Here is a 13,670-nt window from a genome sequence, read left to right on the forward strand (position 1 = left end):
GAAATTGGAGCGGCGGTGCGGAGCTCGCCCACCAGGTGTTCAACAGAATGCCGACGCGGACATGTCTAAAATACGTTTGCCCCCGCCGGGCACACAGGCCGACTCATTCAAAAAAGCGGACACAGACAGGCGGAAGGGCGACCCAAACGGATAAAAGACGGATAAAATCGATGTCCGTTTGGGTTGGCCCGTTGGAACTGCTCTAAGTGACTTAATCAAACTAAAAACAAAAAAAAAAATGACAAAAGAAAATGTTCGCATGAATCTTCATGTAAAATTGATGATATAGGATTTAGATGTGTAATACTTAGGGCACATCTAGATGTGTTTTAGCAAAACTGTACAAATATTTCGATACACATGGAAATTACAAAAAAACATTGTTGAAACTTTAAAACCTTCATAAAAAAAAGGAAAGTTTGTTCGCATTATTCTTTGGCTTGGGAAGCAGAAGCGAAAGGAACCCCTCTGCCTCCTTGAAAAGTTAAGTAGATTTTACCATATCGAAACATGAAGGAGTACCCAACTTTCTAGATTTTTCATATTTTTTGTGAGATCCAAAAGTTGTTCATGATCAAATTTAAAACATATCTCATTCACCGGCGCCGGATGTGGGTTGTTCTCCCATTCGGCCTCTCCGGCTGCAGGTGGGAAGGACTCTCGTAATGTAGATTAGGTTCATATTTAGCGGCGCTGCTTTGGTAGCCAGGACGATGGTATTTTCAATAAGCATGCTCGGCTCCAGTCCCATATCAACAGCCCTGATGGCGGCGCGCAGGAGATAGGGGGTTGTGTCTCCTGTTGCCCCCTTCATGTCGGCAGGCTTAGGATTGTGGGGTGATGCCGGTGAGGCGATAATGACCACATTGCTTCGTTATTTGGTCTCCATCTTTGGTTTTGTTGCTATAGCAAGCGCTCCTATACCATCGGCGAGTTTGGGACGAACATTTTCGTCTTCTCCAAAAGTGTCAATGATGGTGTTTCTCGGACAACGGGTGCTTCAGAGCAAGGTATGTTGTTCGAGACTTGGAGGCACGCGAATTCAATCTTGTCCCTCATATTGTCAGACAGAGTCTCACGCTCTAGCAAGCATGGGGATAGAATCTCGTCGACACGCCACAATGGACTCGTACTCGCCGCTCGCAGGGGTCGCTTAATCAACTCATGTAGGACCACATGAATCGGCCAGAGGATGAATGGGAGATTTTAACAATTTCTTTGAAAAACATCAGTTCTTTGAAAAAAAATAGTGTAAAAGAACTACAGCAGAACAATAATGAAGAAAACTGAAGCTAGACAATAGCCGACTCAGAGGTAAGCGATGCAAAATGACTAAGTTAAACAAAATGAGCAAACTAGATAGATAGATAGATAGATAGATAGATAGATAACCGTGGACTGAACATAGCTAAGATAGTTAGGTTTCTTGTGATGGAACCAGCCCACTAGGGTTCAAGTCTAGGACTTGGCAGTGGTGCTCATATTTTTTTGTTCAGTCTTTTTGATGACGTTCTTTCAATGGAAGAAGACGTTCTTGTCGACTGCGAGGAGTATGTGGTGACTTCGACGGGACACACCCTACAACATGTTTTTACTAGCTATCATAATGGTTGAAAATTTGAACTCAAATTCATCGGGATCCTCGGAACCTAGGAGAACCTTGACGACAAGTTTTGTAACTCCTCCGAAAAGAATTCTAACTCGGATATTTCTAAGAATCGCCTTCAACACGAGAGCTTGAAATCTTGCCTGAAAGAAGATTTTTAGTCCTTTACTGACAAGTGTAGATAGGTTGACTGAGCACACATGAAGACTTTCTTTCCTGCTTCACCTTCAGGCCCCTTAATATACATTTTGCATATGACTCCAAAAAGAATAAAGGATAGTGACAAAGAATTACACTTCTTCAAGCTTCTCTTCAAAGGGAACCCCGGATTCTTGAATGTTACCACAACCTTTTTAGGGGGTCATAGCCAAATTCCTAGTGACTTTCACTTGTGTATACTCATAAACACATTTGTCCCTTAACCATTCTTTCATTAATCATTCAAACCCAGTGAGAGGGCACTAGATGCACTTATACAACTCATCAAGCAGTTCATGCGATGGTGTTGCAGATCTAGCTAGGCGTGGCAGGTGTTTGTCTTCGTACTTCCTGTTGTTGCTTCGACGTTGGCGACAGGGTGAAGTGCGCCCATGGTGTCGTGTGTAGGGATTTCTAAGGGATCTTTTGTAGTTTTACATTATTCGGATCATTTTATACTTTCTTGGAAAAGGCATCTTATATTTGATAAATATCAAAGAAAATAATGCGAGTGCAAAAGAAAGACAACAAGACACAAAACGACTAGCAAAAAAGGTTGTATGAAAGGATAATATTGGTTATCATCTTTCTTCAATTGTACGCCGCCCTTGAAGTTTGAAAAAAATTTGAACCGACAGTAAGAGAAAGGGGCACCTACAAACTCCCTCAAACCAAGCTTTTGAAGACAGCAATAGTCATTTACCATTAGAAACGAAATCTAATAACTGCTAAAGCATCATCAGTTGAGGCCTCATTCTATGCAGCTTTCGATCACCAGTACAGAGGGTTGAAAAAAAAACCCGGATCATATGCCACACAACAAAACGAAAGAAGAGCTTGAAGTCGTTGCACCACCAAGAGCCAATCAACTCCTTCCATTAATTGATACACCGATTATCAAGATCCAAAGAGAACCAACAGATGTAGCAACCCCCTCACAGGCCCCTTGTCAACCCTGGATCAAACATCGTCAAAGGTGGAGAGAAGTCATCAAAGAGACTTTACTCCAACGCGCCATCATCGCCGCCACCTCACCGATGGCCCCAAAAAATCTAATGGAAACAAAGATCTACAAGAAGTGAGAAAAACAAAAGGATGTGTTCCACTCCTCTGACCGTCAGACCGAAGAGAGGAGGGGGGCCAAGGCAGTGGTGTGGAGGGTACCACTACCATGGGTGGCGTGGCAGCTAGGGCTACGAGTCTTGTATACCCTTGCTCTCTAACGCATTGGTGCATTATGATGTTTTCTATATTCCTGAGAAAACAAAAACTAAAACTTATGTCCCATGACCTAGACAGAAAGCTCTGAATTTGCACCGGACATTTGTCGTTCTAAAAATCGCATGTCCTGCTGCTCTGAATTTGCACGCGACATTGTCAATCCGCACAGTAGCCAGAATAGGCTTAAGGCCTGAGAAAATCCCAGCCCCTCGTACGTAACCGCCGCCCCCCCAAATTTAGGCTCCGCGACCCCTCTTCCCTCATAAAGCACGGCCCCCTTGCACATGCGACCGTCGTCCGTCCGTACGTCGTCCCTCCCACGTTCCGACCTCCGTCCGCCCCGCGCGCCTCCGAGAGGCGTCCTCTTCGCCGAGAAATGCCGGCGAGGAGGGTGGCCATCGACCTGCTCCGGAACGCCTCCCGCGAGGCGTTCCAGGCGGCCGTCTCCACCATGCTGAAGCCGCCCACCTCCAAGCCCCTCCACCACGACCACCGGTGAAGAGGCCAACCAGCACGGCGGTCGGGCTCGCTCTCGGAACAGCACACCCGCTTCGCCTCGCAGCAAGCAACCCAGCAACCGCGTACGTGCATGCGTACGCACGGGGCGGCATGCAACGCGCACGACGTGTCTCCACCTACTACGTACCTTCTTCCTGCGATCCATGGCTCCGGATTGGACGGACGCCGTGCCTTCGGTAGACGAAGCTCCGTCGTCGTCATATTCTATGTGTGTGCGTTTGGCTCCACTGTACGTCACTCCCGTGTACTACAATGTAAAACGTCAAGACGTACGTAGTGTACCATACATACATATACATGGATAATATATCTCCAATGGCAAGGAGGAGCCATGCATACACCTCGTCAGCAAAGTGTGCCTTGTGGTAGCTACGACGGGAGCCCGGTCAAGGTCGCCGGCCCTCGCCGGTATCGTCTCGCTGTCACTGCCAAATATACAATGCGCGCCGAGCGAACGACCGCAGTTGGGAACGTGGGAGTGGGATCGATAAGAATCGGCGATGCGCCCCTGGTCAATGGCAGGGCCGAGGGAGCCAACGAGCGTATCGCCATTTGCAGCTAGCGAGCGAGCTCGGGACGGACCGGAGGCGGGAGCGCGCGATGATGTCGGAGAGGAGAGGGGAGTGGGAGGACTACCGGACGCCGCACGGGCTGCTGATGGCGGTGGTGATGGGGGCGGTGGTGGCGGGGCCGCTGTTCGTCCTGGACGGCGGCGAGGCGCTGCGCGAGGCCCTGTCGGAGCTGCTCGGGCCCGTGGGGCTCCCGCTGCTGCCCCTTGGCCTCGTCGTCCTCATCCGCGTCCTCTCCTCCGGCTATCGGCTCGTCGACGTCCTCGGCTTCGCCCTGGGAGAGTCGCTCGACGCCGCCTACCGCTCCGGGCGGGGGTCGCCGGTGGGGGTCGTGCTCGCGCTGCTGTTCTTCCTGCTCGCGGTGTACTACAGGTCGTGGTCGCCGTTCGGCGGCGACGACGAGTAGCTGGCGTGGGCTCTGGCTGGTGAGATCGGGCGTGCGGTGCGGGTTTGCATGTGTGATGCATGTGCGATCGGCAGCCTGCTGCTTAGTTGTAATATAATCGGCAAAAATAACATTGAGCCTCTTTGATTCGAAGAATTTTTAGAAGGTTCTGATCGTAGGCATGTTTTCTACCAGAGTTGTTGGATTCATAGGATTGCAAACCGTACAATTTTTTTCGGTTGTTATAAGATTTATTTGTACGTTTTGTAGCAAATTTTTCCATCCACCTTAACCTCTTGAAAACGAATTCTACATCTCTCATGTACGCAATCAAACAGCCATTATGCATGCCTGCTGCTTAGTTGTAATCGGCGGAAATAACATTGAGCCTCTTTGATTCAAAGAATTTTTAGAGGGTTCTAATCCTTAGGCATGTGTTTCTTTTCTTTCTTTCTTTTTTTGAACTGCTTAGGCATGTTTTCTACATGAGTTCTTGGATTCATAGGATTGCAAACTATACAGGTTGTTACAAGATTTATTATTTGTCGGCTTTATAGCAAAAATATTGGTTGTTATAAGATTTCTTTGTAGGTTTTATAGCAAAATTTCCATCCACCTTAACCTCTTGAAAACGAATTGTACGTCATTGATGTACCCAATCAAACAGCCATTCATTTCGATGTCTGCGTGCACATCAAAGAGGGCCTTTGTTCGCCAGATGCGTTGAAACATCAATTAATTTTCTGTGGTAGCTGCTCTGATGGCAAGTCTGCTGTTCCAGCTAAACATGTATTTCTTGTTTATTTCCCCATCGAACGAAAGCAATGTTGGCAAGAATCCAAACAATGACCCTTTTTTTTCTTCTTGTTACTGACTGCTTGTTATCTCTGCCAAACAGATGGAAACGGAAGACGAAGCTTCTTTGAGCTAGCCTCTTAAAGCCCTCCCCTAAACTCTTGCATTTATACGTATTTTTAACTAAATGTCGATGAAGACCGATCAAACACTACATGGTCCTCCTCTTGTCAATAGCCTCTTAATTCGTACTACCTGTCTTCAAAGTTAGATTAGCCCCGGATCGGACCAAAGATTTTTTTTTTCGAATTTTGGTAGGAGAGCTACCAACATTGATTAGAAAGGGCATTACAAGAACACCGCAAAGGAGTAATGCACCACATAAAGGCGAGTGCTAAAAAAGAAGAAATGAAAAAGGAGCTGCTCGGTTTATCGAGGAAAACCGGACAAAGACCTAAACAGCACCTGGCAAGACTAGGCCTAAAGCACCAAAGACATACAAAACGCCGGAAGGTCAACATCCCACAACATGCCCGGCCGGGCACTCGCGCGCTTTCGCCACTACCAGAGTACGCACCGAAACCGTCGTATCAATCCAGGCTGCCACCAGCATATCCACGAAACCTCAACAACATCAAAGAGGAACCATATGTCCGATAGAGCAAACATATGCCGCTTTGATCTCACGAGATTGGCTGACATTACGCTTCTTGCATGTTGAGGGTGCTCCTACTGTCCCACGGAGATGACACGGTAGCCGCCGCCAACCACCTCGACAATGGCGTGAAAGGTGAAGATGTATGGGCTGTGTTGGCAGGGCAACTCTTCCTCGGCGATTGCCTCATCTTGCTCGTGTTGTACACGTCATCGGTGTTCTGCAGCGGCTCGCTAGACACCTTCCATAGCTTGGGGGGCTGCTCATCTTGCTCGTGTTGTACACGTCACCGGTGTTCTGTAGCGACTCTCCGAATGCGAAGCTTCTGTGCAGTACCAATGGATGTGTTTCTAATGTCTGTGCTGCTCCAGCTGACCATATTTCTTGGCTTATTCATGACAATGACACGTCAGCAAACCACCATCCAACTGGCCAAACACTCACCAAGTTTTTCTTACCAAAATCTTCTTCAAGCTTTACTTTCTTCGTGACTTCTTCATAGTGCCCACGAAGGAAACAAGACAGCAACAGTTCTTCCATGCTTGTACGACAGGCCCAACATATACAGCCTTGCGACATGGCAGTCTTGCTTACCTTGTTTCACTTCGTTTTAGTGTACACGATTTTGCTGGAGAAACACATCTAGCCAGAAGAAAGGACTGCGAAATCAAAATGCAGACCTCCGGTCGAGTAGTTCCCGCTCCCTGTCTCTCAAGGAAAAAGACCACACCCACAGTGGGCTGAATCAAGCTCATCTTGAATCATGGTACCATCCAGACAGGTTTATTATTGCTCTGTTTCCCTGCAAACAAGTATAAACAAAATTAAACTAGAAACTAACACCACGCGGACTGATTATGATGTGTACAAAAGATACCATGGAGCAGTATATGCATTTCTCATTCTTATAAATATTTTTCCCTATCCAAAGGACCAGAGCAGTCACCACGGTATGATAAGATGATGGAAATATGGAAATATTGTTTCTTCATTTGGTGACATGTCAAATTTCCTTCAGTGCCAAGGTCAAATATTGTGAGGAAACATTTATGGTATAATAACCACTGCTGCTACTGAAACGATGCATTAGACCTGACTAAATGGTGTGAAGATGTAATCCACGAGGTGGAGTAATATGGCGGGTGGCACAAAACAAACTCTATGATCTCATTCATGCCATAAGCATATTACCACCAGAACACAACCAAAGCCTAACATGCTTATGGGAAAAATCCGGCAGCAACTCCTTTGTACCGTCGGACATTCACGGCAGGCAATTGAATAAACAGAGTATATATATACGAAACACAAGAGGGAGCATATAAAAAGCTCGTAATTAACATACAGAGCTCGGTGGTGAAGCCCCAAACCGACATGCTACACCGAAACAGGAAACCAACTGTTCCGAGCACACAAACATATATGGTGGGACCCGTAAATTCCAATCCACCTTGGAGAGAAAGCATAATGGTCATGAGAACAAACCGAAGCAAAGTTTATACACAACAAGTAGATCCTAGCTATCAAGAACAATGAACTAAAGTACGAGGGTTATCATGATCAAGCTAGGTGAATAAAAGGGGTGTGTAATTTGGGAGTGAACACCCATGGGAGCTACGCCCTTCCAACTACTTGCAAAGCCTCACAGTGATGTACGTGAAATAAAGCTCACAAGAGGTGAGTCTAAAGACTCAGCAAGCACACAACAAAGCATGTAATAAAAATAGATGTAGAAACATAAATACCAGTTTTAAAGATTGTGCCAAAATATGATGAAAGACATACCCAAAAACGCGCCTAATTGCATTCCCGAGGGAGCAACCCTTTGCTGCTCTTTCACGGCAAATTCACATCTTGAGCTAGGAAGCTCGAAAACAATCAAACAAGATGGCTATGGTTTCATAAATATACAAATAACTAACAATTCAAACTCAGAATATGAACTTATGAAGGTCAAAACCAGCAAGCACTTCACTGCTATTTTCAGATTCAGAAATAGAGAGTAGCCGACTTTGAAAATTCATAGCAACATTAATACTCATGAGAATTAACTGAAACCTTTCGTACTAGCAATTATGCATCACAGACAGCATAGCAGGGAACAAAACATGAATTTATTTGAATGGTAAAAGCTCCTAAAGCCCAAGGCAAAACTCTATTCTTCGCTGCCCCTGAAATTCTGAACAACTGCAAAGAAACAGGCATAACAGGAGCTTCGCAACTCCGATTGATATGTTTAACCACTCGAAACGATCATGGGAACAATACATACGAAACATTCCATATATAGGGACTCAAAATTGGTGATTTCCAGATCTGGATACCCAGAAATAGCAATATAGACAGATTATTCCCCTAATTTCCAAATGAATTTGCTGCTTCCCAACCCTAGGAACCTAGGATTTACCATGTACAGCACCTGAGAGGATCATGTAGGGTGGGGGAACTCACCTTCGAGGCTTGAGAATTATCAAGGGGAATCAGACAGGGGAGGTGAGGATCTCCTCCTCCTCTTCTTGTCTCCACTTCTTCCTCAAGGTCAGGTCTATGCTGCCCTAGGAGGTGGGGGAGGGCATGGTGCGGCAAGTAGGGACCTGGGGAGGGAAGGGAGGATGGGGTTGCCGGTGGAGAAGAGATAGAACGAACCGTGGAAGGGAACCTTCTTCTTGGGGAAGAGAAGAAAGAGTGATGTGGAGGATGGAGTGGTCGACTCATGTGGATAGGAGGAGCTCATGTGGTGAAGATGAAGATAAGGTCCAACTTCTTTTTTTATATAGCATAATTTCAAAATCAATAAATTATCCTTGGCATTGAATCAAACAAACTGTGTAAGATGCATACAAACTCCAATTTGCCCAAACGAGTAGTCCATTTCGACCGTCGACGAGCAGTCCATTCATGCTTTTGGGCTCTCTTTATCCAACTTATCGATTCAACGAATCAAATATCCGATGCCGAGGATGCGTCAGACTCGTCGAAGTAGACTACTTGTTTGAGCAAACCGGAGTTCGGATGCATCTTACACGGTTTGTTTGATTCGATGGCGAGGATTATTTCTTTTACTTTGAAATTAGGTTATATTAAAAAAAATGAAGTTTGACCTTATCTTCATCTCCTCCTATCCACATGAGCCGACCACTCCATCCTCCACGTCTCTATTTCTTCTCTTCCCTAAGAAGAAGGGTCCTTCCACGGTTCCTTCCATCTCTTCTCCAGTCCGCTACTCCATCATCCCTTCCCTCCCCACTCCTCCCCAGGTCCCTCCTTGCTACACCACACCCTCCCCACCCCCTAGGGCAACCTGGACCTGATATTGAGGAAGTGGAGACAAGAAGAGGAGAAGATAAGGGGAGGAGAAAAAGATCCTCACCTACCCTGTCTGATTCCCCTTGCTCAAGCCTCAAGGGTGAGTTCCCCCACCCTAGATGATCCTCCCAGTTGTTGTACAAGGTGAATCCTAGGTTCCTAGGGTTGGAAGCAGCAAGGTCATTTGGGAAATAGGGCAATAATTTGTCTATATTGTTGTTTCTAAGTATTCACACATGGAAATCATCAATTTCGAGTCCCTGTATGGCAAAATCAGTATGTGGAATGTTTTGTAGGTATTGTTCCCACGATCGTTTCGAGTGGTTAAACGTATCATTTATCAATCGAAATTGTGAAGCTCATGTTATGACTGCTCTTTTGTAATTGTCGGAAATTTCAGAGGCAACGAAAATAGAGTTTTCTCGTGGGCTTTAGGAGCTTTTACCATTCAATTAAATTCATGTTTTGTTCCCTGCTATGTTGTGTGTGATGCATAGTTGTTAGTACGAAAGGTTTCAATTAATTCTCATGGGTATTCTTTTTGCTATAAATTTCCAAAGGCTTTTGTTCCCTGCTATGTTGTGTGTGATGCATAGTTGTTAGTACGAAAGGTTTCAATTAATTCTCATGGGTATTCTTTTTGCTATAAATTTCCAAAGGCGGCTACTCGTTATTTCTAAATCTGAAAACAACAATGAAGTACTTGCTGGTTTTGACCTTCATAAGTTCATATTCTGAATTTGAATAGTTGGAGTTATTTGTAGATAAGTTCCTTATGAATCCATAGCCATCTTGTTTGCTTGTTTTCAAGCTTCCTAGCTCAAGATGTGATTTTTTCGGCGAAAGGGCAGCAAAGGGTTGCTACCCCAAAAATGCGATAGGCGCGCTTTTTGGTATGTTTTTCACATCATGTTATGGTGCAAACTTTAAAACTGATATTTATGTTTCTACAGCAGGTTGCAAGCACCAATCAACCGCTGGTAGCCTCGCAACGGCTGAGGCAAGTACACCGGGCAACAATGGTTAGATTACTCTCTTAATACTATGTTCATGTTCACATTTGTTTTTTACATTCATGCAATGGTGAACATACAATTCCCTAGAGTATAATTTAATACACCATACCACTAGTATGTGGTAGGGATTTGTTCTTGATAAAAAATTCCATCATGAGTGGATCTTCCCAATTAAAGGACTGATTCTCGCTTTGCAAGCGTATGGTCCTTCGGGTCCATCCTCATGTTATTGTCCTCTTGGTGAGGGTTGAAAAGGAGTTTGGCTGAGACGTCATCCCTCCTCAGCTTGCCAGCGGTAGCTCAAAGCCAAGTCCTCGGTCTTATTTGGTTGCATTATATTCTTCATGCATTCTCACGCCATTCAAAGCATGGGAGGTTTGAGTATAACATTCACCCGTTCAAGCATGGTTCATCTTCATGATACTATCTATTCTATAACATGCCTCACAGTGTTCACTCCCAAATTACACACCCCTTTTATTCACCTAGCTTGATCATGATAACCCTCGTACTTTAGTTCATTGTTCTTGATAGCTAGGATCTACTTGTTGTGTATAAACTTTGCTTCGGTTTGTTCCCACCACTATGTTTACTTTACAAGGTGGGTTGAAGTTTGCTAGTCCCCACCTAGTACCTGTGTGTGCTTGGAACGTATGGTTTCTTGTTCCGGTGTAGCATATGGGTTATATGAGCTTGTTGAATGCTTCTGCTTGTGGTGTCATTTTTTTTTTTGAAACAAGATGTGGTATCATTTATATATACTCTGTTTGTTCAATTGCCTGTCGTGGATGTCCGGCGGTACAAGAGAGATGCTGTCGGACTTCTCCCACAAGCATGTTAGGCTTTGGTTGTGTTTATGTGGTAACATTCCTTCTTACAAGGAGGGGTGTTATAGTTGGCATCCCTTGCAATTGCACAAAAGGTTTGTATCTTGATTACTCAAACCCAACACTATGTTTTTCAACTATGTCAACGCTCGATATTAGAAGGCATTTAACTGGACATAAGATTGCATGAACAACATCACTGCCAATCTTGTTTTTATTTGTCAAATTTAATTCCACAAAACTGACAAAACCAACCTCCCTTGCACATTAGACCATGTTGATCCGATATATAAGTCAAAACTGAATGCAAAATGTATCACCAATTCACTAGCTTATCAGCAATGCCCTATCTCTTATGCGAAGAGCCCAAGCTACACGCGGTTTGTATTCACACAAAGCAACTTCATACTACCTCCATTTTATTTACTTTTCATATTAGCTTTGTCTTGGGTCAAACTTTCTAAACTTTGACCAAGTTTATACAAAAAAAAATTAACATCCACAATACCAGGTCAATACAATTAGAATCATCATTCAATATATGTTCATACCATATATATTTTTTATTGTGAAAGTTTAGATTGTTTTCGATAAACTTGGTCAAATTTATAAAGTTTGAGTTAGGTCAATCCTAATATGCAGAGTAAATGAAAACGGAGCGAGTACAAAATTTATGAGTTATGACCATTACCGACTCACACGAAACAGCTAAATAGCTAAACAGTCACATCGACCCGAACAACGAACTCCCTGTGTCCATTACCAATACAGTGTCCTTATTCAACATAGTAACCTATGAATTATTGCCAAGTAATTTCTTGACTATTGTGATACCTCTAAGAACATATGCCTACCTCCAGCGAAGCATTCCCCGCAAATGTCAAGCTGTACTGCACACAATACCGAGTTTTTCGAGAGTCTCAGCCAACAATTAATCTGAAACAGCAATGAAGCCAAATATAAACAATGCTAGTTGGTAGTTGTTCAAACTGTTAAACAACATAAACTGCATGATTGCAGTTGGCGCAAAAAGGCATGTATAACAAATCAACAAATCATATATTTACCTTTTGATGAAACAGGCATACTCTCCTTGCTTCACATCTGCAGCAACCATGTCATAGATCCAATGAAATGCAATGTGTGATCGCAGAACCCCTCGGCATGTCTGTGAACACAGCAGTATCCCTGGATATTACCTTCCCACTTAACCGCCCCTCTTCGGCCCTCGTGACCTCAATGGTAGCCCATTCAATCACCAACATGTCCTTCACTTTGCCTTTTTCATTACTAGCTTTCCCTTTCAACTTCCCTTCCCAGATCAGGTAGAGCAATCCGCCGACATTGGCAAGAGTGGCACCACACAGGAACCTCGGCAGCTCCTTCTCCAACCCTTCCACCGTGTTCCAGGCATCAGTATCTGGATCATATCCCTTGACCTGCCCCATGTAATCGTAGGAGTAGAGGATTCCACCGACCACGGCAGCACGGCCCTTCCATCCCATGTCAAGGACCGGGGAGACCGGCACCCACGCCTCACCAGGTGGCGCCGCCGGGTGGTAGACCAAGCCGCCGCGGTCGGCCACCGCAAGGACCTTCCCGGCGAGCGACACGCAGCCGTGCATCCACTTCTCCCGGAGGTGGTCCGGGCTGGGGACCGTGGACCACCTGGCGCAAGGGGAAGCAAGGTCGAGAGCCTCGGCCCAGAATGGGGACGACGGAACACAGCCTCCGGCGACGAATAGCAGACCGGGAAGGACCGCGGCGGCAGCGAACTCCCGCGGGGAGGAGAGGCGCGGGCCGATGGACCAGGATCTGGTGCGGGTGTCCAGGATCTGCACCGACGAAGCGGGGATCCCGGCCACGGATCCGCCGACGAGGTAGAGCCGGTGCCCGTTGACGGCGACGGCCGAGGAGGAGGAGACGGGGATCGGGGGGGAGGGGAGAGGCAGAGGGGGCCACCCGGGATGCGGCAGCAGCAGGAAGAAGCGAGGGGACGCGGAGTAGGGCGGCCGGACCGAGACGACGATGTGGGGGTCGGAGCGGCGGAGGCGGCGCCGGGCGGCGAGGAGGGGCTCCGGGTGGAGGCAGAGGAGCGCGTGCAGCGCGCGGGAGACGAGGGCGAGGGTTGGGTGCGCGGCGCGCGGGAGGAGCGCGATGCACTGGACGGCCAGGTCGTCGGGCAGGACGGGGATGAGGGTTCCGCGGATGGCCTCCGGCGGCTGCGGCGAAGAGGCGGTGGCGGCGGACATGGCTCGCCGTCGTCGTTGGGGATGGGAGGGGAAGAAGGATGATGCGTCTCAGCGTCTGTGTGCACGACTCTTTTTTCTTTTTCTTTTTCTTTTTTTCTTTTTGAGAAGAGTCTGTGCACGACTCGAGCACGGCTGGTTTGACGACGGAGGCTCGTCACTCTCTTATTCCGGGCCCCCGGCCCAAGGGAAGCATACAAAGTTTTGGGCTGACATGGGCTAACGTTTTGGGAACTTAAACGTGGGCTAGTCCAAGAGTGTACTTACTGGTTAGAAGATGCCCTCAAAAAAAAACTTACTGGTTAGAAGAAAGTATACTTTTCA

The 13,670-nt window shown here is 46.2% G+C and overlaps 2 protein-coding genes across 3 annotated transcripts; one reads left to right on the forward strand and one right to left on the reverse strand.

The window, feature by feature from the left end:
- The first annotated feature begins 4,080 nt into the window (after positions 1 to 4,080).
- Positions 4,081 to 4,875, forward strand: LOC119358981. The gene has a single exon (XM_037625347.1). It carries the CDS (start codon positions 4,145 to 4,147, stop codon positions 4,517 to 4,519), a length of 375 nt encoding a protein of 124 aa, XP_037481244.1. The 5' UTR covers positions 4,081 to 4,144; the 3' UTR covers positions 4,520 to 4,875.
- Positions 4,876 to 5,907: 1,032 nt separating this feature from the next.
- On the reverse strand, positions 5,908 to 13,414 carry LOC119353328 (F-box/kelch-repeat protein SKIP6-like). 2 transcript variants are annotated; one of them, XM_037619925.1, is made up of 3 exons: positions 12,165 to 13,414; positions 11,952 to 12,033; positions 5,908 to 6,750 (listed from the first exon to the last, which is right to left on the reverse strand). In XM_037619925.1, exon 1 carries the CDS (start codon positions 13,347 to 13,349, stop codon positions 12,216 to 12,218), a length of 1,134 nt encoding a protein of 377 aa, XP_037475822.1. In that variant the 5' UTR covers positions 13,350 to 13,414; the 3' UTR covers positions 5,908 to 6,750; positions 11,952 to 12,033; positions 12,165 to 12,215. The 2 variants fall into 2 exon arrangements, with proteins under 2 accessions (XP_037475822.1, XP_037475823.1); XM_037619926.1 differs by having other exon boundaries at positions 11,932 to 12,033.
- Positions 13,415 to 13,670: the final 256 nt, after the last annotated feature.

Source organism: Triticum dicoccoides, chromosome 2A (genome assembly GCF_002162155.2).
Source record: "Triticum dicoccoides isolate Atlit2015 ecotype Zavitan chromosome 2A, WEW_v2.0, whole genome shotgun sequence".
In the NCBI taxonomy this organism is placed as follows: Eukaryota; Viridiplantae; Streptophyta; class Magnoliopsida; order Poales; family Poaceae; genus Triticum; species Triticum dicoccoides.

Excerpts from the sequence above, each read along its gene's own strand:
- LOC119358981 (XM_037625347.1), top strand. The coding sequence starts at position 4,145 with ATGATGTCGGAGAGGAGAGGGGAGTGGGAGGACTACCGGACGCCGCAC.
- LOC119353328 (XM_037619925.1), bottom strand. The coding sequence starts at position 13,349 with ATGTCCGCCGCCACCGCCTCTTCGCCGCAGCCGCCGGAGGCCATCCGC.